Here is a 22876-nt window from a genome sequence, read left to right as displayed (position 1 = left end):
TGGTTTGTAGGAAGAACTGTGTTTCAGTTACCTATGAGACTCCGAAGTTGATGGCATAAAAGAACCATTTTATTAAGCTGGTGGATTCAAAGATGCTCTGAAGCTTAAGCTCCACTAGATTCATTGCAAATTGGCTCCCGTGAGAGTGCTTTTCTTTTCTTTTAAAAAATATGTTATTATTGATTTTAGAGTGAGAGGAAGGGAGAGGGAGAGAGAGAAACATTGACGTGAGAGTGAAACATTGATCGGCTGCCTCCTGCACACCCGCTACCCGGATGGAGCCAGCAACCCGGGGCACGTGCCCTGACCTTGAACCGGTGACCTCTTAGGGCATGGGATGCCACTCAACCAACTAAGCCACACCAGCCAGGGCGAGAGAGCTTTTCTCTATGTTTTTTTAATCTCTTTCCCTCTTTAATATTCCATAACAAGTCTAACCCTAGAATCCCGGGACTTTGCAGCGCCACCCCATCACGCGTCGTGGGGATATCTATTATTTGCGAAGTCGGTGTCTTGGGTGGGGCCTGCCCTTCTTCACTTTCTCCACTAGAGGTGGCTTTGGACTTGCTTCCTTCCTTACTGTAGGCGGGAAGAAGGATGAGACCTTTTCTACGACGCCGATTGGTGCCAGAGATTTGATTGACAAGGACATTAGCGAATGGCTCTGAAGTAAGCGGCTGAAGTTCTTGCGTGTACGGCCAAAGAAGTGGCAGAAGTGCAGCCAACGGCCAATGAGGACTGGTTCTAAAAGGAGCTTGGGGGCGGGGCTTCCTTGAAGGGGCGGACTCGGGGTAAAGAGTCTGAAGCGCACCCTGGGAGAGTCAGAAGCGTATCCGGTGTTAAGAGAGCTTTGTGGGCTCCAGAGAGGCGGGTAAGAAGGTACGTGTGAAACTAGGATTGCGCTAGCCGGGGGTGAAGAACGGAAGGGGGGAGGTCCAGCAGCTGTTGTCTCAAGGACGATGGGAGTGGTGTCCGTTTTCGGACAGACTGCACCCTGTGAGAAAAGGCCCTTGCTCTGCGACTGGACTCCGGAAAGCTGGGCCGGGAAGGGAAGGGAGGAACTGGTACCGCGCTTGCGCAACTATACAGGAGCGGGGGAGGGGCGGGGGCGGTCAGCCTCCCACTCTGCGTGGGAGCGCCAGCGAAGGCCCCTTTTTAGCTTCCCTTTCCTCCTTCCTCCCAGCCTGCGTCCTTCTCCTTCCTCCCCGTAGAGTATACGCAGGGGCCCCTTGGCCCAGGCCCATCTGGAATTTAGGGCACGTTCCCCACCCCTTCCTTCCGAGGGGAATGAAAGCAAAACCTCGCGGGTTAGTGACCCCCGCCCTCCCGACCGCTCGCTGCTCTGCTGCGGGCCAGCGGGCCCTCTGACTCGGCGCCTCTGGGTGAGAGGCAGGCGCCGGGTCCGAGACGGGCCTGGTCAGGCTGGCTGCCCTGTCACGGCGGGGCGGGTGATGTCACACTGCTGTGACACGCGAGGCTCCTTAGTTACGTGCAAGCCAACAGCCGAAGCGGGGGGTGTGGAGAGACCGGGGCTAGGCTTGGCTTCCCAGCCCCGCAGGGCAGCGGCGCTCTGGTCTGATTGGTTACCTTCGGACAGGTGAGGTGGCTTGGCTTTCTTTAGTCCAGAGCCTTGTGGGCGTCTTTCTCAAAGTCCGATTAGGAAGGGCGGTGTCGGGCGTAGTTGTTTTTTCTGGGACCTGCTTGCTGGAGCTGTGGTCATAAGTAGGCTGTAGTATTTTTGTGTATTAAGTGTGGTGGAGTTGCTGCCCTGTGCCAACGCAGGTTGATTGCCCACCCCAAAGAAGAACAGAAACCTCTCTGAACTTGAGACTCTGTTCTAGCAATAGTTAACTTGTGAATGTGTAACCCAGTAGAAGAGCTGACTGTGCCTGAAACACAAAGATTTTAAGGTTAAAGGTTAGCGGAGAATGGGCTTTTCTAGTTACTTATTGATATTTGTTTCTGTTTTATCTTTTGGTAGAATGTGTAGTTTAAGAATTCAGTTCAAGACAGATTTTTCCAGTCTCACAACCATGTTTCTTCTGGCTTCTGCGAACACTTATTTCTATAATTATTAGATGCACTGTCGTTGATGATTTCTTATTCCTCTTTGTTGGATATTTTTTATTCTGGCTTAAGTACTATGTTGACATTTAGGTTCTCTGACATTTTCCTTCAGTGGGGACAGAATGAATTCTTGAGAAATGCAATCTGTAATTTAGATTCAGAGTTTCCTTCTTAAATTATTCATCTTGTTGTGGAAACATGGCTTAGTACCCACTTTCTTCCCTTCTCTACTATTGATCTGACTAAAGTCTTACTCTCCTGAAGAATAGGAAAGATAAAATTAACCCATATAAGTCAGCATTTCTACATATACTTTTTAAAGAAATATTTTTATTGATTTCAGAGAGAGGCAGGGAGAGGGAGAGAGATAGAGAGAAACATCAATGATAAGAGAGAATCACTGATCATCGGCTGCCTCCTGCGCGCCCCCGACTGGGGGGAGCCCGCAACCCAGGCATGTGCCCTGAGCCGGAATCGAACCATGATCTGGTGGATCCTAGGTAGACGCTGAGCCACTGAGCCACGCGAATCGAACCATGATCTGGTGGATCCTAGGTAGACGCTCAGCCACTGAGCCACGCCTGGCCGGGCTCTAGATATACTTTTTGCTATGGGTATAGTTCATGCTTATTGTAGAAATGCTAAAAAGTACAGAAAAGTGTCATAGGAATCAGCATATGTTAATTTAAAAAAAAGATTTCTCTTGATTTATGGCTGGAACTGCCATAATGAACACTTGCTTTTCTACTGTAGGGTGTACTAGTAGAAAGAGTACCAAACTTTAGAGGTCAGAGGACCCCTAACCTGGATCTGGCTCTACTATTTATGTATTGTAACTTTATGATGGTGGTTAATACGATACTACTGTCTGTATAGCACTTTACAATTATTTCACACAAATTTCTTATTGTCATTCAATAAACTTGGTAAAGCAGGTATTAATTATCCTTATCTTGCAGATGAGAAAGTTTAGAGGACCTCAGGTAAAATGATTTTCCCAAAGTTATGTGGTAGAAAATGGCAGGACTCGTGACTCCAAATCCAGTGCTTGTGCCACTATTACACTGCCTTTTTGAACTTTCTTTTTAATCTGTAAAGTGGACTAATCATTCTTGCCCTTCCCTCAGGTATTGGTGTGAAGATCAAAGGGGATAATGTATATAAAAACATTTTGCAAATTGTAAAATTTTATATGAATGTAGTCAGTGGTATTATTATAGAAGGTCCTACTGCTGACCTGAAGAGTTTCACTTTATTTCATAAACTACCCCAAGAGTGTTAATCTCCTCTGGGAAAACACTCATTATTCTCTTGATGCTCAATCTTCTAAATTATCCTTTGCTACTTTAACTTGGCTGTAGAAGCTGGTAGAAGTGTCTTCCACTCAGCTGTTTTGTTAACCCCCAGAGTTTCTAACATATTTCATGGAGTAGTTTTAATGCATATTTTTTTCCAAAGATAGTCTTTAAAGAAAAAATACATAAAATATCCTCAAGTGAGGATCAAAAAATCTTTATTGATTTCAGAGAGAGGAAGGGAGAAAGAGAGAGAGAAACATCAGTGATGAGAGAGTAGTCATTGATCAGCTGCCTCCTGCATGCCCCTGACTGGGGATCGAGCCCGCAACCTGGGCATGTGCCCTGACTGGGAATCAAACCTCGATCTTCTGGGTCTTAGGTCCATGCTCAGCTGCCGAGCCCCACCCTGCCCCTCCCAAAGACAATGTTTAAACTAAGGAGAGAAACACAGTAGAAGTTGGCTTTTAGGACTTGAGTGACCATTAGAGGTAAGTCTCCCTCTGAGCCAGCTGGGGAATGTTGATTTGAGGTCATAACACTCTTGATCAGATAATGGGATCTAAGTTTACTTGGAGACTCCTCGTTGTGCTTAAGTGTGGGGGCTAGCTAGCAAGCTGATTCGTACGCAAGCTTTGGTCTGAAGGTGCTTAAAACCAAATGTGTGAGAAGTTTTGGTACAATTAACTGGAATCCAAAACACATGAAAAAAGAGCTTCAAGGGTGAGGATGGAGTGGATGTGCTGTTCTAATTTATGCCTGTTTTCATTTGGACTAAATATGGTGTTAACTGGGGAGGGATTGCTGGTTTATACTGGAAGGTGATTATGTGTTTAGGACATTGGGGGCTGCTTATGATTCGGTGTCTGTCAGACAGTTGTGGTTATATAGAGAGTGATTCAGTAGTGTCAAAATTTGGAATGAAAAATAATGTATTGAAGGCAATGGACATTCCATCTCGAGGTACTGGATTGGTTCGGAGGCAGTCCCCTAGAGAGGCAGAATTCAGTATTAGCTAATCCAGAGATTTTGGCCCAAATTAAGGGGAGCAGGGGCTGGGACATGTATGGTTCAGATCAAAATCAAAGCCCAATCCTAGTTGAAGTGGAATTTCTTAAACTGAATAGGCCAACTTCCTAGGGGTGGCAAGGAAAGCATCAAGCTAATGACCATTTACTTCCTCAAAATCCCTGCCACATCAGATTACCACTTAGTGGTTATTAGGCTCTCAAAATGCCTGTGACCCTGTGGGACAGGAGGTACGGTGTAAATGTGCCAGAAGAGGGGTATGGCATTTAAAGGGAAGTCATTTTATCCCTGGCTGGTTTTCTCAGTGGTTAGAGCGTTGGCCTATGGACTGAACGGTCCTGGGTTCAATAGTGGCCAAGGGCACATACCTCTGTTGCAGGTGCTGGGATGAGTGCGGGAGGCAACCAGTCGATGTATCTCTTTCACATCGATGTTTCTTTCCCTCCCTTCCACTCTCTCTGAAAAGCAATGGAAAAAATATCCTCGGGTGAGGATTTTAAAAAAGTCATTTTAACTAGTAATAAGATTTGTCAAGTTTCTTTAAATTCCAGTTTATAATTTTCTTAAGACCCCCCCTCCCCCTGCCCATTTAATTTCTAATTTGGGTAAATATTAAGTCTTCAGGATATAGCTAGCTGTGAGTTAATGGTTGAATAATTTTTTTAAAAATGATTTATAGGGCATATGTAAATTAGGCCTGTGATAAATGTCTTCTGAAACTAAATTTTTTTTTTTAATATATCTTTATTGATTTCAGAGAGAGGAAAAGAGAGGGAGAGGGAGAGATAGAAACATCAATGATAAGAGAGTCATTGATCAGCTGCCTCCTACACGCCCCAAACTGGGGATCGAGCCCGCAACCTGGGCATGCGCCCTGACTGGGAATCGAGCCCCAATCGCCTGGATCCTAGGTCGACGCTCAACCGCTGAGCCACGCCCGGCTGGGCTAAAACTAAATTTTTAAAAGGGATAAGCATACACTGAGGACTTGAGAGTGATGAGTATTAACATTAGTAACAATAATGGTTAACACATTGAGCCAGTCTTATGTATGAAGCACTAATCTAAGCACTTTATTTGTATTATCTCACTTAATCCTCAACCCTATGAGGTAGGTAATATTGTATATTACTCTTTTACAAATGAGGAAACTGAAGCACGATGAGGTTAAGTGCCAGAAATTTGTTGCATGTCATACAGCTAAGGAAAGAACAGCCAGGATTCGAATACAGCAGGTCATGCTTTTCACCACTATGTTAAGGACATGGTTATACAGATTCTGAAAATCAATAGGAAGAACTACTGAAAAATTACAGACAGTCCCGCCTCCTTTTTAAAAAATTTAACCACATGGGATTTTTTATTTTCTCTTTTAAGTATCAACTTGGTCGCTTCTAAATGTGTGGGAACAGAATTTAAGATGATCAAATTACAACAGAATGAAGAACCATAATTCACAAACTCAGTGTTTAACTGTATGAACAATGTTTCTTTGACTTGCTGGTTTAATGTTAAATTGTATACACTGAGGCAGCTACTGTTCTGGCTCCAGCAGTCAGCAGGCTTTTATTTTTCAAACGCAAGGATATTTTTTTAAAATGCATACTAAATGCATGATTGCTTCTGTTTTGCATAGCTTTTGGCCATGTTTTATTCATGTGCCCTGCACTTAATAAGTGTTGGGATAGATTGCAGAGAATTTTTTAATTTATTGATTTGAGTGAGTGTGAGAGAGAGAGATTTGTTGTTCTACTTATTTATGCATTCATTGGTTGATTCTGGTATGTGCCCTAACTGGGGATCAAACCTGAAACCTTGGTGTATAGGGGCGATGCTCTAACCAACTGAGCTACTCAGCCAAGGCAGGGAACTTTTTTAAGGCCTGGCACTTAATAATAATCTTTTCATTTTAGGACAAGGGTAAAGAAGATATCAAGAACAATGGATTTAACTAGACATAGATGTTCATTGATAAGAATGTGTGTCTCTTCATAGTTGTCAATGCTCAGAATTGCAGTAGGGTAGCATTATTAATTAAAGACTTATCTTTTATATCTGAAGACTATTCTTCCTTCAGGGTTTAATAGACCAAGTTAGATGGGTTGGTGAATATACACTTTTGCTACCTGTACATATTTCTTGCATTTGTGTTTCATTTCTTGATTAAAGCTGTGTTCAATAGGAGGGATTTTGAAGGGAAAAGCCCTTTGTTTTCCTTGTTTTGTTTTAATAAGCAGTATATTCTTTGCTTGTGGGGCAAAAAAAAGAATATCTCCTCCTGCCTTGCCCTGCTGCTCTTCCCTCCCCAAGCAAAAATGGATCACAGAATACCTAACGCAAAACTGTTTTTACTTGTTTTTTTTTCTTGGTAAAACTACACACTGAGTTTTTTGTTTTGCTTTTTGGGTGCCTCTGGCAGAAGAGGCACAGAATAGTGACACTTCCAACAGTTTTAGCAGTATATGCATGACACATTTTGACAGATTCTGACAAATTTGGAATTCCTGCTCTCCTAAGGATGAAGGCTTAAAATGAGGCTCTGGACCAAATTAAAGGAATTTGGTTATGATTAACATTTATTAGTCGTGTACAAATGCAGTACAGGCAAATTTCCCATGAGTCCAGGAGGCACTGTCCTTGTTGTATTCTGTGTAAATAATCCCACCTCCTTTTTTTATAATTAGTTGAATATAGAACTGAGTAGTGGAAGAGAGGATCCAGTTTCTAGATTTCTATACAAGTTGGGATTCAGGGTAAGGCAGACCAATGCTGGTGTCAGTTTTGTAATGGGCTTAGATGTGTGTTGGGACTGCTGTATTAAAGAATTTTTGAGCAATCTAATGTACTTTTTTTCTTTATTATGGTAAAATAAAACAAATTTTACCATTTTAACACTTTCTTTTTTAAACAAAGATTTTCATGTAACTGCATGTTAGCTGAGTTACCTAGTAAATGGTTTGGAATACTCAAGCTCTGTTAAGAGCTGAGTCTGGGACTAAGAATATTTTTGGAATGGGAGATGTTATTTTTGAGTTATGAGTGCAGTTTAATCTTGTTTTGCTGAGTTTGCTTATTGACCATTGAAATATAGATATCTTTTCTGTACAGCTTCTGAGCATAGCTAGTTGAAGTTAAGATAGAAACCTTGATAAGTTTAGGCTATCTGGCAAAACTTGTAAGAACAGTTTTCTAACTCATTACTTATCTGCACCTTAGTTCTTATCTGGATGGTGCAGATGTAGAGCAAATTATCATATTTCCTTGATTCTAAGACCAACTTTTTTCCTTCATATTTTAACATTTTGGAAAATATGTAATATGTACATCATGTCATTTTTTTTTTTAAATCCTCACTCGAGGATATTTTTTCCATTGCTTTCTAGAGAGAGAGGAAGGAAGAGAGAGAGAGAGAAACATTGATGTGAGAGAGACACTTGGATTGGTTGCCTCCTGCACGTGCCCTGACCGGGGCCAGGGATGGAGCCTGCAAACGAGGTATATATACCCTTAGCTGGAATCGAACCTGGGACCCTTTATACCGAGGGCTGATACTCTTAACCTCTGAGCCAAACCATGTCTAGGGCCATGTCATCTTTTTTTTTTTTTTTTTCCCTTCCCTATAATTCTCACCCTCAGATACATTTTATTGATTTCAGAGAGAGAAAGGGAGAGAAACATTGACTGCCTGCCTATCATACATGGCTTGACTGGGAATTGAACCCGCATCCTCTTCGTGTATGGGATGACCCTCGATCAACTGAGCCACACCGGCCAGGGCACATAATTTCATCTTAAATTTCTATACAGTATTGCATTATCCCCCCCCCCCCCAAAGTTATTAAAGTTGCTGTGTATCTTTGCATCTAGAAAATTTGGTAGTTACAGTTTTCCCTTAAGTGTTAGAATAGGTAGTAATATTGGAAACTGGTTTTATTTTTTATATATTATTTTTTATGGTTTTAAACCACAGGCCACTACTAAATCATGGAGAAACTCCTATTTGGCACCTCCCTCCTTACCCTCACAACCTTTGATGGTTTTGATTTTTCCATCAGCACTTGTAAGAGCGCTCTGGAAAGAGGCAGTCAGTACCCCCTGGGAAATGTCAGAGAGTGAACTGGGACAGAAGAGTTTCTGCTATTCTCCCCTCCTAAGTTTCCACTCAGTGGGGTCTGGTTACAGGATATTGCCCCTTTCTGGCTAGCAGTCCCCTGGGTATTTGAGTATTTACCTCACCCCCTCCTTTTTTTAACTCTTGAAATTGGAAGCAAGAGGTGCTTTAGCATTGTTGTGAATGCTACTAAGAAACTTGGCTCGGAAGGTTGCTTCAGTACTGTTGCAAGTTCTGTCTAGGGATGTCATTAGGAGTGTTAATGGAAGCCTTAAACAAAGACACTTTCCAGGTGCTGGATTCTGCCATCCTGTAAGTGTGCTCTCTAGAGGGTTCATCATGGTTATGGAAGGCTGTGGCTGGCAGTGCAACAGCCTGCAATAATTGCACCATCTAGATCAAGAGGACCTGGAGCCCTGAGATTTAGAGATGAGAGCAGCAGAGTTAGTAGGTTCTGCAGCTTCTCACTGTATCCATCCTTAAGAACATAACTAACAAAAGAACTGAGGTGAGTAGGGATGGTGAGAAAGGAAAGGAAAGGAAATCAGAAAGCAAGCCCACCGTTTTAATTGTTTCATTTGTGAGAGCCTCAGGAAACAAGTGGTAATAATGATGCTTTTGAACTTTTAAGAATGGCATCTCTCCACTGGCCCAGGATTCCTCAGGAAATTGCTTAGCTGATTGTAACTTTTATTGCCCAGATGAATTTTGCTGAGTATTGGGTTGAGTGCTGATTAGAATGGGTGTGAGAAGTCGGCCTGTCTTTCAAGCAGCTTACCTTTTGTGTTTTAGTCCTCCCCCCCCTTTTTTGGCAAATTTGAAAGTGATGGGGCATTCATTCTGGGTCTAATAAGAATCTGGAAGATTTATATTTAGGAAAGATGAAAACGGTTGATTAGATTTTTAGTTCTATAGATTGAGCATGTTCATTTAAGATTGCATGTGAGATAGGGGAGGGAACAGAGCTTAAGAGCCAACTTTATGGTATTGATGTATAATGGGACTTGGGTATAGTTTTAGTGTGGGGGGGGGGAAATGCCCTTTGGGGTCCTTGGCAGCTCAGTTGGTTAGAGCTATGTCCTGATATGCCAAGGTTGTGGGTTTGATCTCTGGTCAGGGCACATATAAGAAGCAACCAATGAATGCATAAATAAGTGGAAGAGCAAATCGATCTCTCTCCCCTCCTTTCTCCCTGCCCCCCCCCATAAAATCAATCAATAAAAATGCCCTCTGGCACAGTTGGCAAAATCTGAATAAGGTGTCTGTAGATCATATAATAGAATTGTATCAGTGTTAATTTTCTGGTTTTGATCATCGCTTTTAGGATATACACACTGAAGTATTTAGAGGTAAAAGGGCATTGTGTTTGCATGGCAAAAAAATATTTTTAAGTCTGTGTATTGCCGTAGTATAGAGAGGATAAGCAAACATGGTGAAACAGTGCCATTTAGTCTGGGTGAAGAGAATACAGGAATTCCTTGTACTATACCAACTCTTTTGTAGGAAAGGTTTGAAATTATATTTAAAAAAACATGCTTTTTGCACAAGTTTCTTTTCATGGAGTAGGAACTTTCCTCTTTTTAAAATTGTGAATCCCTTTTTTAGTTCAATTTTAAAATGCATTAGATAGAAAGCTTCTGCATGTATATTTTTAAAACTCAAGTTCTAGTGCAGACCTTTATAGTTTGTGTGTGTGTTTTTTTAAATCTCTGAGGTTCTATACCTTTGCTGAGAGAATTCTGGAGCTTCTTGAAACAATGACATAAAATTGCTTTATGTTCCAGTGACTGGGTGGCTTTAACTAGTTTGCTAATTGAGAATTTCTCAAAGAAACAGCCTTTTAAAGGGGCAAATCACCTTCTGAAAGAATAGAAATAAAATTCTAGTAATGAAATACTTTGGGGAAAGGAAGATGAGTTCGTTTCCTCTCTCCCCTTTAAAATGGTTGATTTTGGGGGGATAAATAGTGATGGAAAAAATTTTTAATGAATAAGTTAATAAAATGGTTGATTATGGTTGCAAATGTATTCGGGAAGGAAATATATAAAAATTAAAATGGTTGTGTTAGCATAGTTGAACTTTAAGTAACTTCTGTTTTTCCAAACTTTTATGTTGCTGTTTTTTATAAGAAAGTTGTTATTTTGTTTGTATTTGTACCTTTAAAATAACCTTTCTTTTATTCTTTATTCTATAGAGCGGAGGCTGTGTCCCGCAGACTCTGACATCATGAACATATTTGATCGGAAGATCAACTTTGATGCGCTCTTAAAATTTTCCCATATGTGAGTGTTTTGACCTTGAATACAGTTTCTTTTTGCTTTTCCTTTTATGTCTGGTTTTTCTTTTTCCTAGTTTATTAACTTTTGTATATATAAACTAACAGACACTTTACTAGAATCCTGAGGATATGATAAGCATCCAGATTCTAAGGACTGCTGTGTGGTCACTGGAAAGCCATTTAGTTAGTCTAGTTTCAGTACTGATTATTCATAATTTTGGGGTTTTGGCTCTTCCCCAGCTTTTAAGATTCTCTTTTAGTTAATGGTATTTTCAAAACATTCCTTTTTTTAATTGTAATATAACTTTCACATATTCCCTGGGAAGAAGAGAAGGAAATGATTCTTAGGTTAGGGATGAGATTGGATTGGTCCCAGAGTGATGGCTGTTATTAACATTCTTTCCTAGAACTCCTTCAACACAGCAGCACCTGAAGAAGGTCTATGCCAGTTTTGCGCTCTGTATGTTTGTGGCAGCTGCGGGGGCCTATGTCCACGTGGTCACTCATTTTATTCAGGTAAGATCAACAAATTATAATTGGAAGGAACTAGCTCAGCAGGGTGGTACACGCCTGTGCCCCTCCTCCATCCTTTTCAGTAGTTTGGCATCTGAACTCAGGCAAAGCCAGTCTGTAAATCAGGACATGTAGAGCCATTTAAATTTTCTGGCAACTCTGCCTTCTCTAAATACTGAAATGTTTAGCTTTGGAGTGTCTTACCCTGGCACTGAACGATGTATTGTTGATATTCAAGATCCCTGCCCACTGAGTAGAGGCATGACGTGCCTGCTGGGAGAGTAGAGGCATGATGTGCTTGCTGGGACTCTTCCCTACAGTAGCCTTTCTCTCTCTTGCCTTAGTGACTGTGGAGCACTTAGGCACAAGACACTGATTGTGTGACTGATTATTAGGAGGGGCAGGGTTGAGACCTTAAGGATTTGACCCATTTTATTTATCTGCATGGCTGAGTGAAACCCTTAAGTAACTCATTTTCCTTTGTTGAGGGAGAATTTGGGTTTGGTCAGCTGGAATAGAAGGGGGACAGTTGAGGAGTAATCAGTAAGTTTGAAGTTCTCACTAGCCAAGACTTGTTCCTTTGAGAGTGTCCTTTTTTGTGTAAGTTCACGGATGTACCTATGTTGGTATTGGCACTGCTGAGAACTGTCCCTATGCTCAGGCATTTCCTTGCAGGGGTGTGTGAAAAATTAGTCTAGATACTCAGAATAGGACTTTGATCCCTTGAGTTTAGACAAAAGCATTCTACCTTTTAGGCAAGAGTGGTTCTTTTAAATAATGTAAAATAAAGTCATCCTCATTATTTGTAGATTTCATATTTCCAAATATGCCTACTTGCTAAAATTTATTTGTAACCCTAAAGTCAGTACTTTTGTAGACATTTGTAGTCATACCCAGAGCAGCAAAGTTTGAGTTGCCCATCAGACCCATGTTCCAGCTGAGGTTGAACAAGGCAACACACCGCCTTATTTCAAGCTCTCAAACTGTAAACAATAGTCCTTTTTACAGTCTGTTTAGTGTGACATTTCTTTTTGCATTTTTGTGCTTTTTGTTGAGAATTTTGCTGTTTAAAATGGCTCCAAGCACAGTGCTAAAGTGCTCTTAGTGCTCTTAATTGGCAGAGAAGACTGCCATGTACCTTATGGAGAAAATATGTGTTAGATAAGCTTTGTTCCAGCATGAGTTATAGTGCTGTGACTGAGCTCAGTGTTAATGAACCGACAATATATATCTAAGTGCTTTTAAACAGAAAACACACATAAAACAAGGTTGTATATTGATCAGTTTATGAAAATGTTGTGATGGGGGACTCATAAGAACCTAATGTTTTATTTCGTGTAGGAGCAGTTGTTCAGCACTCACTAATTCATTGCTCATAGTGACTTGATAGAACATAACTGTAGTGGAAAACAACAATTGAGTATACCTTTAAAGGAAGAAAGGAACTTTAGCGCTTATATACATCCTTAATGATTTCTCTCTTTTCAAATGCCTATCTCTTTTTCCCACTGGCTTTGTAAAAAAAAGAATTTTTTTTTTTCTTTCTTAAAAAACTGAGGCATGTTCATGGTAGAGAATTCAAATAACAGACTAGTGATAAGTGAATATAAAACTCTGTAATCCCATAACCCAGAAATAACTACATACTCTTAATGTTTTGGTATTTTTTTGATACATACCCTCTGTCTCAGTCCTTTCAGGCTGCTGTAACAGAATATCATAGACTGGGTGGCTTAAACCAGAAATAGTTCTTATAGTTTTCAAAGCTGGGAATTCCAAGATCAAAACACCAGCAGATTTGTTGTGTGGTGAGGGCCCACATGGCGGAAGGAACAAGGAGCTCTCTGGGTTCCCTTTTATAAGGTTGCTTAAACCCCTTCGTGAAGGCTCCATCCTTATGACCTAATCACCTTCCATAGACCCTACCTCTAAATGCCATCATATTGGGGATTAGAATTTAAACATGAATTTGGGATAAGGGGCACAAACATTCTGTCTGTAGCACTCTCTGTCAGTCTTCATATGTATATATGTATTTGTGTGTGTTTTAAAGTGATCAAAAAGGGGTCACTTCTACTTGTTCTACAGATTGGAATGTGCTTCCAGTACTTATCACTTTGGTTCATTTCCTATTTCTTGGGCAAGACCCATAGTTCATCTAGGATAGTTGTGGTTGATGGAATACCCAGGCCAGAAGAGCCTCCAACATTTACCATGTTCCTAACCCTGTCCTTTAAGGCTCTGATTTTTCTCTTCAGCCCCCACTGCCTTTTCCACTGCCTCCAGGTTAGAAGCAAATACTAGGAAGTTCAGATGAATATTTGAATCTAATAGTCTCCTGCAAAATAATTCGATACTTTCAAGTATTCACTTATGACTCTGGATCTGACAGGCTGGCCTGCTCTCTGCTCTGGGCTCCCTGGGGTTGATGATTTGGCTGATGACAATACCTCATAGCCATGAAACTGAGCAAAAAAGACTGGGACTTCTTGCTGGATTTGCTTTCCTTACAGGTATGTTAAGGGATTGGTCTAATTTTGAGGGGTGGGGGGAGGGAGACGTATTTTTTAGTATCTCTTTAGACTAGAGTCCGAGATTTGTATTTATTGTGATTCACCCCAGCTGAATCACACTTACTATCCAATTTTTTTTTTTTTAATCCTCACTCGATGTTTTTTCCATTGCTTTTCAGAGATTGGGGTGGGAGGGGCATCAATTGGTTGCCTCACACATGCACCCTGACCGGGGCCAGGATTGAGCCTGCAACTGAGGTACATGCCCTTTGCCGGAATCAAACCAAGGACCCTTCAGTCCGTTGACCGATGCTCTAACCACTGAACAAAACTAGCTGGGGCTATACAATCTTATATTTTGAATGTATTTTGCCCTGTGCTGCTTTCTTATTTCATATAGGTGGCTCTTGCTTCCCCATTTAGAGGGTAAGGTCTTTGTGACTAGTGACCGTGATGTCTACTTTTCAAAAATAAACATTTGTGCACTAGCCGGTTTGGCTCAGTGTTAGAGCACTGGCCCGTGGACTGAAGGGCCTTGGGCTCAATTCCAGTCAAGGTCACATACTTTGGTTGCAAGCTCGATCCCTGGCTCCAGTCAGGGCACGTGCGGGAGGCAACCAATCATGGCTCTCTCACATCAATGTTTCTCTCTCCCCCCCCCCCCACACTCTCTGAAAAGCAATGGGAAAAATATCCTCAGGTGAAGATTAAAAAACAAAAATAAAACAAAAACAAGCATTTGTGTCCTTGAATGAATGAGATTTAAGAGCTTAGGTAATATAACTTGTTAATGGTAGATATGGGACTAAACAAGGCCCAAGAATCTGACTTAGTTGGACTCACACTGGCAACTATCATAGAGACATCTGTCCTGATCCTTACAATTAATTAAAGCCATACATTGAGATCCATTGCATAGGACCCTTTGCTGATTCTCAAGAAAAGAATTAAAAGCACAGCACTTCTAGAATTATCATTAAGGGAAACCGGACTAAAGCTACACAATAAAAATACTTGCAAAGCAGCATTTGAGTTAGTACAACTTATTCTGAGTGAGTCTAATCTATACCATACTGAAATTGTAGACAGGTAAAGATTTAGAGATTAAGCTTTTTAGATCAGGGAAAACTAGTTTTTGAAAGCAATAAGGAGTGGACTCAGAAAAAGAAAGGAGAGTAGCCAAAGTAGAGGAAATGTTAGAGCCAGAACAGGCTGCTGCTCTGCCCTCCTGTTGGCACATGTCCACCTGCAGAACTGGTCTGACCTTTTTTGCTACAAAAGGAGTCAGTGCTCATGACTAAAGGTTGCTGGTTATAAGGCTCTGCTTTACTCTTAATCCTTTTTTCCTAATCTAATTCCTGATCTGGCCCACATTACAGGCTCACATCCTTCCTCTTCAGAGTTTTGCAGCCTCAGTGATTTATCTTAGAAATGTTTGACATGTCTGTTTCATTTTTCCTAATCTCTGTTCCTCCTGGGGGTCATCAACAATTTTCAGCTAAGAGGACAATTTTGCAGCTCTATATAAATAACTTAGTCAAGTTTAAATTCTCTTGAAAACAAGGGGAATGGAGAGATTGAATTACTTTAGTCCACATGTTTTGTCTGGTTTTTTTTAGGAGCATGAGCAAGCCTGTGCTATAAATGATAGGCTTTGGGACAAGGGTCCTCTTCAAGTGATGGTAGTAATGTGTTCTGGGGTTTTTTGTTTTCTAGGGGTTGGCCTGGGCCCTGCTCTGGAGTTTTGCATTGCCATCAATCCCAGGTAACCATTTTAGTAGTGTCTTATGTCTTTCTACCTTTATGAATGTACCTTCTAAATATAGACTGTATTCCTGTAGCCCTCAACCTGATTGTCTTTTCCTTAACAGCATCCTTCCCACTGCCTTCATGGGCACAGCAATGATCTTCACCTGCTTCACCCTGAGTGCACTCTATGCCAGGCGCCGTAGTTACCTCTTTTTGGGAGGTAAGTATGGACTGAAAAACAGGGAAAAGGTCTCCACTCTAGCTAGGATTCTTGCTAGGACTATTTCCCCACCCCCTACTTCTTGTGCCTATTGGTTTGAAGTAGAAAGCCTTCATTTGGTGGGGAATGTAAGGAATGGCTTTAGCAGGATTGCTTTACTTTACTTTGGCTTCTCAGAATGGCTTTCTGTCGTCTCTTATAGGTATCTTGATGTCAGCCTTGAGCCTGATGGTCTTGTCTTCCCTGGGGAATCTTTTCTTTGGATCCATTTGGCTTTTCCAGGTGAGACTTTGCATATAACTTTCCAGCAGCTATTTGCCTCACACTTCTTTTTCTTGCTTATCCCCAAAGCAAGATAGATCAAGAATCCTCCAGAATGCTCACCTGTGTTGGGCAGTGCTCTTGAAGCCTCCCCACTAACCTTCCTAGGATGGAGCCTTCTGTGGTAAAAGTTCAGATTAAACGGGTTGCACATTGCTAAGGAGAAGACTCAGTTTGCTCAGAGATCATTTGTCTAAGGCCAGTCAAGCAGCAGGAGCTCCTTGTTAAAATGATTGAATCACTTCCAGTGACCAAAAATAATTAGTGCAGAATTATACTGAGGGAAGTTATGTGGTCTTTGTCGTCATAGACTTCACTGCCCATAAATTTTAATGTCAGTAGGGTTAGCATTTGATGTACTTTCAAGTGGCTGAGAGCCAGAAAGAAGTATGGCTTTTTTTCTCTATGGTGTCTACCAGATGGTAACCTCATCTCATTCTTTTGTTAGGCAAACCTGTATTTGGGGCTGGTGGTCATGTGTGGCTTTGTCCTTTTTGATACTCAACTCATTATCGAAAAGGCTGAAAATGGAGATAAGGATTATATCTGGTGAGTGTGAAAACTGGTCTTTAACAAGAATGAAGGGCGAGGCATACTACTCCATTCCGAATCCTAGGGACAATTCTTTGCCTGACCCACCGTTCTCTCTACAAGAGAAGACCAGGTGGCACTGGCCAAGCTTTGGGGGTGTATGTGGGAGGATGCCATGGTTTTGGAACTATGCACCAAATAGCATAGTTTCTCTCAATTTCTGAAAAATATCAGATTTTTAAAAATTGAATATGTATTTATAGATCCATACTTTTCATAGTGGTTACCTCTAGGCAGAGGAGAAGGAAAGGTACCTTTCACCTGTTATTCTGTATACTTTTGTATTCTTTAAATCTTTAATAATGAGAAGATATACATATAATTTTTTAAATACATGTATTTTTTCATGATACAATCTTCTCAAAGTTAGTGGACAGGGCTCAGAGTTAGGCCTGAATTTCTCTTTTTTCTATGCAACATGGCTTCATTGAGTTGAAAGAGTTTCAGACACAGTTTTACTTTCTTAGTTGGTGGTGGAAGGGACTCATGCGATGGGGGTTTGTGTTTTGCATCTTTGTGTAAAGGAAAGTAAGAAGTGCAATTTGTGACCTGGTTCTCTTTCAGGCACTGCGTTGACCTCTTCTTAGACTTCGTTACTCTCTTCAGAAAACTCATGTTGATCCTGGCTATGAATGAGAAGGTTAGTCAGCCCACTACCCAAAGATGAGACTAGCTCTTGAGCTCAGCATCTGCGTGTACTTCAAATTTGAAAACTTAATTACACACTCTGTAGGTCCAGGGTTACATAAGGCAGGCCATTGAGTAAGAAGTAAGCCTGAAGTCTTTAGTTAATGGAGAAAAGGGAACAAGTAAAAACACTCCTTTTTTTAAAAAAAACTTATCCCTAGTATCAAAGGGAAAGAGTTTCAGTGGCAGCAGGCTACTATACGAAAAATGTAAAGGCTGTAAAGATGGTTATGACTCAGAAAAGGATATTCTAGAGGATTTGTATAATATTGGCAACCAGCTTTTGTAAATATATTTCAGAAGTAGACCAATTTATCCATTTGTTGGTCTTAATTTTTTCCCAGAGAAGCATTCTGTATACTGTGAGTGTCAAACATAGTCTACTCCAGCAGCAGGGGATCAATGAAACCACAAGCTTTTCTTACAGTCCGTACTATGGAACAAGACACAGTGCAGTGATGTTGGAAGCAGGTGACTAGGGTTTGGTGGTTCTCTGGTCTGTGCCACAGTTGGACTGAGCACCAAACAAGTATCCCAGTTTCAGTCAAAGCAACACATCTTTCATTTGTTCACTACACTGGGCTTCCACCTAAGATTCACCGAAGAGTTCCCTAGACTAGAATATTTCTGAATGTTGGTTTATGCCCAGGATTTATGCTTCCTTCTCAGGCCTTAATGGGAAGTTGGTGGTCTTGACATCTTGTTTAGTTCTTTTAGGGAAGACTGCAGCCTTCTCTGTTTGGGATCTGAGCTGTAGTGGTTGTGAGTAGCCAAGAGTGGTTAGGCAGCCCACCTAGGTACTCTTGGGGTGGGAGTAGGCTCAATTGCTTGAAGTTTAGTCTCGGCAAACCTGGATGTTCAGTAACTTGGGGACCATCAGTGGACCACCTGCCGTGCTAAAGGAGTGATTCTCATTCCTTTTTATTGTCCTATCCCTTCTAGTCCCTAACCAAAGGCAGCCAGGTATTGGCTCACTTAAGAGTTTTAGTTTGAATGTCTATTGTCAAAAGTTAATTGGGTAATTTTTCTCCATTCCCAGGACAAGAAGAAAGAGAAGAAGTGAAATGACCATCTAGCCTTTCCCAGTTTGGCTTCCTCTCCCTCTGCCCCTCATTTTCTCTCTGCACACATTACAGGTGGAGTGTTCTGTGATAATGAAAAGCATCAGAAAAGCTTTTGTACTTTGTGGTTTTCTCTATTTTGAAATTTTTGATCAAAAAACTGACTAGCAGAATATAGTTTGGAGTTTGGCTTCATATTCCTGGAGTTCTTCCCCACTCCCTTTTCTGTCATTCCCATCCCTAGTTTCTTCCTCCGCTTAGGCAGCAAGTCCACCTGGTGAGGAGTGGGGCCCGCAGAGGGAGACAACTCCAGAAGTCTGCTTTCCCGCTGAGCTGTACCAAGTGGATCTGAACTGTGTGGTAGAGCCACCTCGGCCCTTCCTTCCTCAGCACTGTTTGGTTGGTGCACAGTTCCTATGGGACTGGGCAGTGTGTTTTCCTTTGGAAAGAAGTTTGCTGGTCCTCTTGTTACACGGGCTCATTATATCTGAGCTTCTGTCAACCCCTACAAAGAAAATGAAGAGCCTCCTCTGGTGGATGCTTTGCCTCTTCTGAGCTGCCCAAGTCGCTGCTGGTCTGGCAAACACACTTTCTGCCTTGCTATCACAAAAGGAATGTGGGTCTGTGTATGTTCCCTTTTCCATTCCTTGTCTGACCCTCAGGGAATCTGTCTGCTTTCCATCCCTGGGGTTGGAGGATTCAGCCCAAAGAAAGACTAATTCTTGTCAGGCACTTATGAAAAGGCTGATTATGTATGGCAAGGTAGAGCCTAGAATCCCCAAATTTCCCCTGGCCTTTATTTTGGTTTTAATTAGTTATCACCTTAGTTACTGAGTGGCCTCTACCAGGTGGCTGTGATTAAAGATCCCAGGAGAGGAAGGATAGGGAAAGGGGAATGGTTGAGCCCTTGGGGGTAATTGTAACTAATCCTGCAGACAAACCTAGATAAGGACTTGTTTGGGACAAAATACTGAGTGAGTGGTTCTTTGTTCAGATCAGCGGAACAGGGTTGATGACTTGGGAGGCAGCATTCATAACAGTCCTTTGGTGCATTTTTGTTATCTCTCATCTGGTAATCTCCCACCTGATCTTAGGTAGCATCAAGCCAGAAATTTGGGGCAGAGATAAATGTTTATTTTACCACATCATTTTAGTTTTTGGCTGTACACCTGTTTCCATAAGTCTGCAGTGTTCCTTGCAGGACCCATGTCACCAAACCTGCAAGACATCTGATTCCCTGCAACCTTGTGGTTGCAAGTGGAGGGAGAGCAGTGTGGATGGGCATCACCAGCTCCTTCCCTGTGGGCTGCACAGTCAGCTGGCACAGATGGGCGGGCCTTGGGAGCATTTGTGGTTCTCGCTGCTCACAGGGCTTCAGTGTAAGGGACTGAGCGTCGAAAGCTCGTTGCCAGTAGGACACCATTTTTGGCTGTGCCCGTTCACACCCAGTACACAGTTTGACCCAGTGGGTACTGCAGTGTACATATCCCTGAGCCATCCAATGAAAAGCTTTGTTCCCAGGCTGTGTGTATTCCTGGGGTGGCATGCCACCCAGAGTGGCTTGCTTCCATGGAGGGTGCCACGTTATCATTGAGCTGCTGCCTCCAGCCTCTGGCTTGAGAACTTACTAAAGGGAACTTCCTTTCCATTTAACCCCAATAGCAACTCCATAAATTTGTTGATTCTCTGCTAGGTCTGAGTTACATCTCTTGAAGCCAAACTCCACCTCTTACGCTTTTTTTGCTTGGGATAAAGGAGTTTTTCTTTAGAAACAGTGCCAAGAATGACAAGATATAAAAAAACTACTTTTAAAGAAAATGTCTAACAGGTTTTTAAAACAGTAATCACTGTAATTATCACTTTCTTTTCTAGTTCCTTGGTTTTCAGCTCAGGCTGCATTCTCTAACTCATACTGTGAAGACAAAGGTGTTTTTGATCAGAAATATATGAAATCTACATAGTCTTAATTTGTAAAAAAAAATAATAAAGAGAATTCCTTAACCTTTCCTGATGTTAACATGTTTTAAATTCAAGGCTGCAGCTGAACATGGGCTTGGGAGACTTACAAATGAGAGCTGAGTGGGACAAGATTTTTTACTCCAGGTGGAATAGAAAGAAACAGGGTCCCCTATTTAGGCACCACTTCCGTAGCCCCAGCTTGCCAGAGTTTGAGAATTTTCTCTGTGCAGTACGGAGCCCAGGCCTTTCTCCGTTCCTCTCCCTTCCCAGCCTGTAGGTGGTTTGTGGTAGCAGTATGTGTAGCTGGTTCCAGTGTAGAGCCAAGCCTTGGAACTTGGGGGTGTATAATGGGAAAAGGGCACACATAATGCCCTCATCCTGCAAGTACTTTGGTCACCATTGTGGCCAGGCTTTATTCTAGGGCCAGGAATCAGTGAAAAACATCCTTGTCCTTACAGTTCTGATAGAAGATTACAAACCAAAGTTTGCATTACAGTCTGGTTATTCCATTTGGCATGTTTGCCTCCTGGTTGTCATGTTCATTGTAGCCACAGAGCTTCCTGTTAGATTTAACTGTTAACTGACTGGTTCATCCAGGTTACTCCCAGTTGACCTCTTTCAACCCCACATACCCCCTTCCCAGCTAAGGAGGGCCATTTTTTTCCCCAGCTTAGAAAGGGTGCCTAAAGCATCTTTTCTCACTCTTCTCTCGCTGACTAAAAAACATCAGTCTCAGATTCTTTTTATTTTATTCACTTTTTTTAGAAAGAGGAACATTGGTTTGTTCTTCCACTTATTTGTGCATTCATTGGTTGCTTCTTGTATGTACCCTGGCCAGGGATTGAACCCTCAACCTTGGTGTATCAGGATGATGCTCTAACTGAGCAGACCTTCCAGGGCCAGTCTCAGATTCTTTAAAACCCAATTTTATCCTTGTTCTGCCTTCTATTTTGGGTGGGGGAGTAAGACACAAGGCACAACAGTGCTGACAATCTGTTAAGCACTGTGCAAAGTGCTTTAGAGGTTTTAGTATTCCCAATAACCTAAGAAGGTGGTGTATTTACTACATATGATCAATAGCTTCCAAAGTTACACCAGCAGGCAGCGGCAAATCTATGTCTAGAAAGAACCCAGGTGCACTGTCTCTGGAGCCCCAGCTCTTCACTGTTGCCCTATGTAGTCCACACTGCGGTTAGTGCCCCCTGGACCAGTGTCATCCTTTCCATCCTGACCTTCATTCTGCCAGCTGGCTTGGAGTGGGAAATGTGAGGCGGTTTGAGCAAAATCTCCCCACCCACACTCTTTGTAACCTTTTAGTCTTTTACCCAATGAGCCTACCAATTACAAATAGAATTGGTTAACACAGCTCATTTCATGCCTAGCAAACCTGCAGGCCTGAACTAGAGAGGAAGTCACTGGTGCAGAAGTGGAAGGACCAGGACTGTGTATGCTGGGTGAAGAGACAGTCCTGCCTAAGCAGGTTATCAGATGGGGGCATCTCTGTGCTGGGGATGAAGACAGTAAACAGTTACAGCCGAACGCAAAACTACAGGCAGGCGTATGTGTCTACACAAGCAAGCAGTGGGCCCTGACACAACCGTGGACCTGGTGGTTCAGGGAAAAGTGTTTTGGAGGTGACACCCAAGCTAAGTAAAGCTAAATCTCAAAGACTGAGTCAGTGAAACAGGTAATGAGGTAAAGAAACAATGGTGGGGATGGATATTTCCAGGCCAAGGGATTAATATGAGAAAAGGCACAGGGGCACGATTCATGATGGGGAGTGCTTGTAGTGGTAAAAAGCTAGGTTTGGCTGGGTTGTAAAGTTTGAGAAGACTTGTAGGAAATGGGAGGGGGCGGGGTAAGCTGAGGACCTGGTACAGGCATACTTTGGAGATATTATGGGTGTTTTTCCAGACTACTGCAATAAAGCAAGTATCACAATAAAGTGAGTTGTAATCCTTTTGCTGATGGAGTGTCTTGCCTTCAAACTGTTAAAAAAGAAAAAAGAAAAGAAACTTCTCTGAAGCTCAATAAAATAAGATGAGCCTGTATTCCGTGCTAAGGAGCTGGCTTTGTGCTGAGGGTAACAAAGTATAGAAGGGCTCTGAGGGAGGGAGAGGTCAGATTTGCATTTTCACATTTCATGTGATGAAAATAACTTGGGGAAGGAGCAGACTGAAAGGCAGTTATACTTTTTTTTAAACATATCTTTATTGATTTCAGAGAGTGGAAAGGAGGGGGAGAGAGAGAGAAACATCAATGATGAGAGAGTCATTGATCGGCTGCCTAACCCGCAACCCGGGCGTGTGCCCTGACCGGGAATCGAACCCCGATCTCCTGGATCCTAGGTCGATGCTCAACCACTGAGCCACGCCTGGCCAGGCCAGTTATACTCTTAATGCCCCAATTGTGGTCTTTCTCATTACTCGATAAAAGGAACCAGAGCTCCTTGGATAAGTAGTGCTTAAAGGTCTGTGCAGGA

At 42.1% G+C, this 22876-nt stretch overlaps 1 protein-coding gene across 4 annotated transcripts; it reads left to right on the top strand.

Moving 5' to 3' along the window:
• Positions 1-685: 685 nt before the first annotated feature.
• On the top strand, positions 686-20441 carry TMBIM6 (transmembrane BAX inhibitor motif containing 6; the record flags this gene model as incomplete). 4 transcript variants are annotated; one of them, XM_081127622.1, is made up of 10 exons in its annotated part: positions 686-879; positions 10697-10784; positions 11188-11296; positions 13686-13806; positions 15523-15571; positions 15678-15775; positions 15978-16057; positions 16545-16645; positions 17252-17327; positions 18414-20441. In XM_081127622.1, exons 2-10 carry the CDS (start codon positions 10729-10731, stop codon positions 18435-18437), a joined length of 714 nt encoding a protein of 237 aa, XP_080983748.1. In that variant the 5' UTR covers positions 686-879; positions 10697-10728. The 4 variants fall into 4 exon arrangements, with proteins under 4 accessions (XP_080983748.1, XP_080983749.1, XP_080983746.1 ...); XM_081127623.1 differs by having other exon boundaries at positions 783-871; XM_081127620.1 differs by lacking the exon at positions 18414-20441 and having other exon boundaries at positions 794-879; positions 17252-17354.
• Between the last annotated feature and the right edge of the window lie 2435 nt (positions 20442-22876).

Source organism: Miniopterus schreibersii (genome assembly GCF_964146895.1).
Source record: "Miniopterus schreibersii genome assembly, chromosome: 2".
NCBI classification, from domain to species: Eukaryota; Metazoa; Chordata; class Mammalia; order Chiroptera; family Miniopteridae; genus Miniopterus; species Miniopterus schreibersii.
Note: the sequence above shows the minus strand (reverse complement) of the source record. Positions and strands in the feature narration are given on the sequence as shown.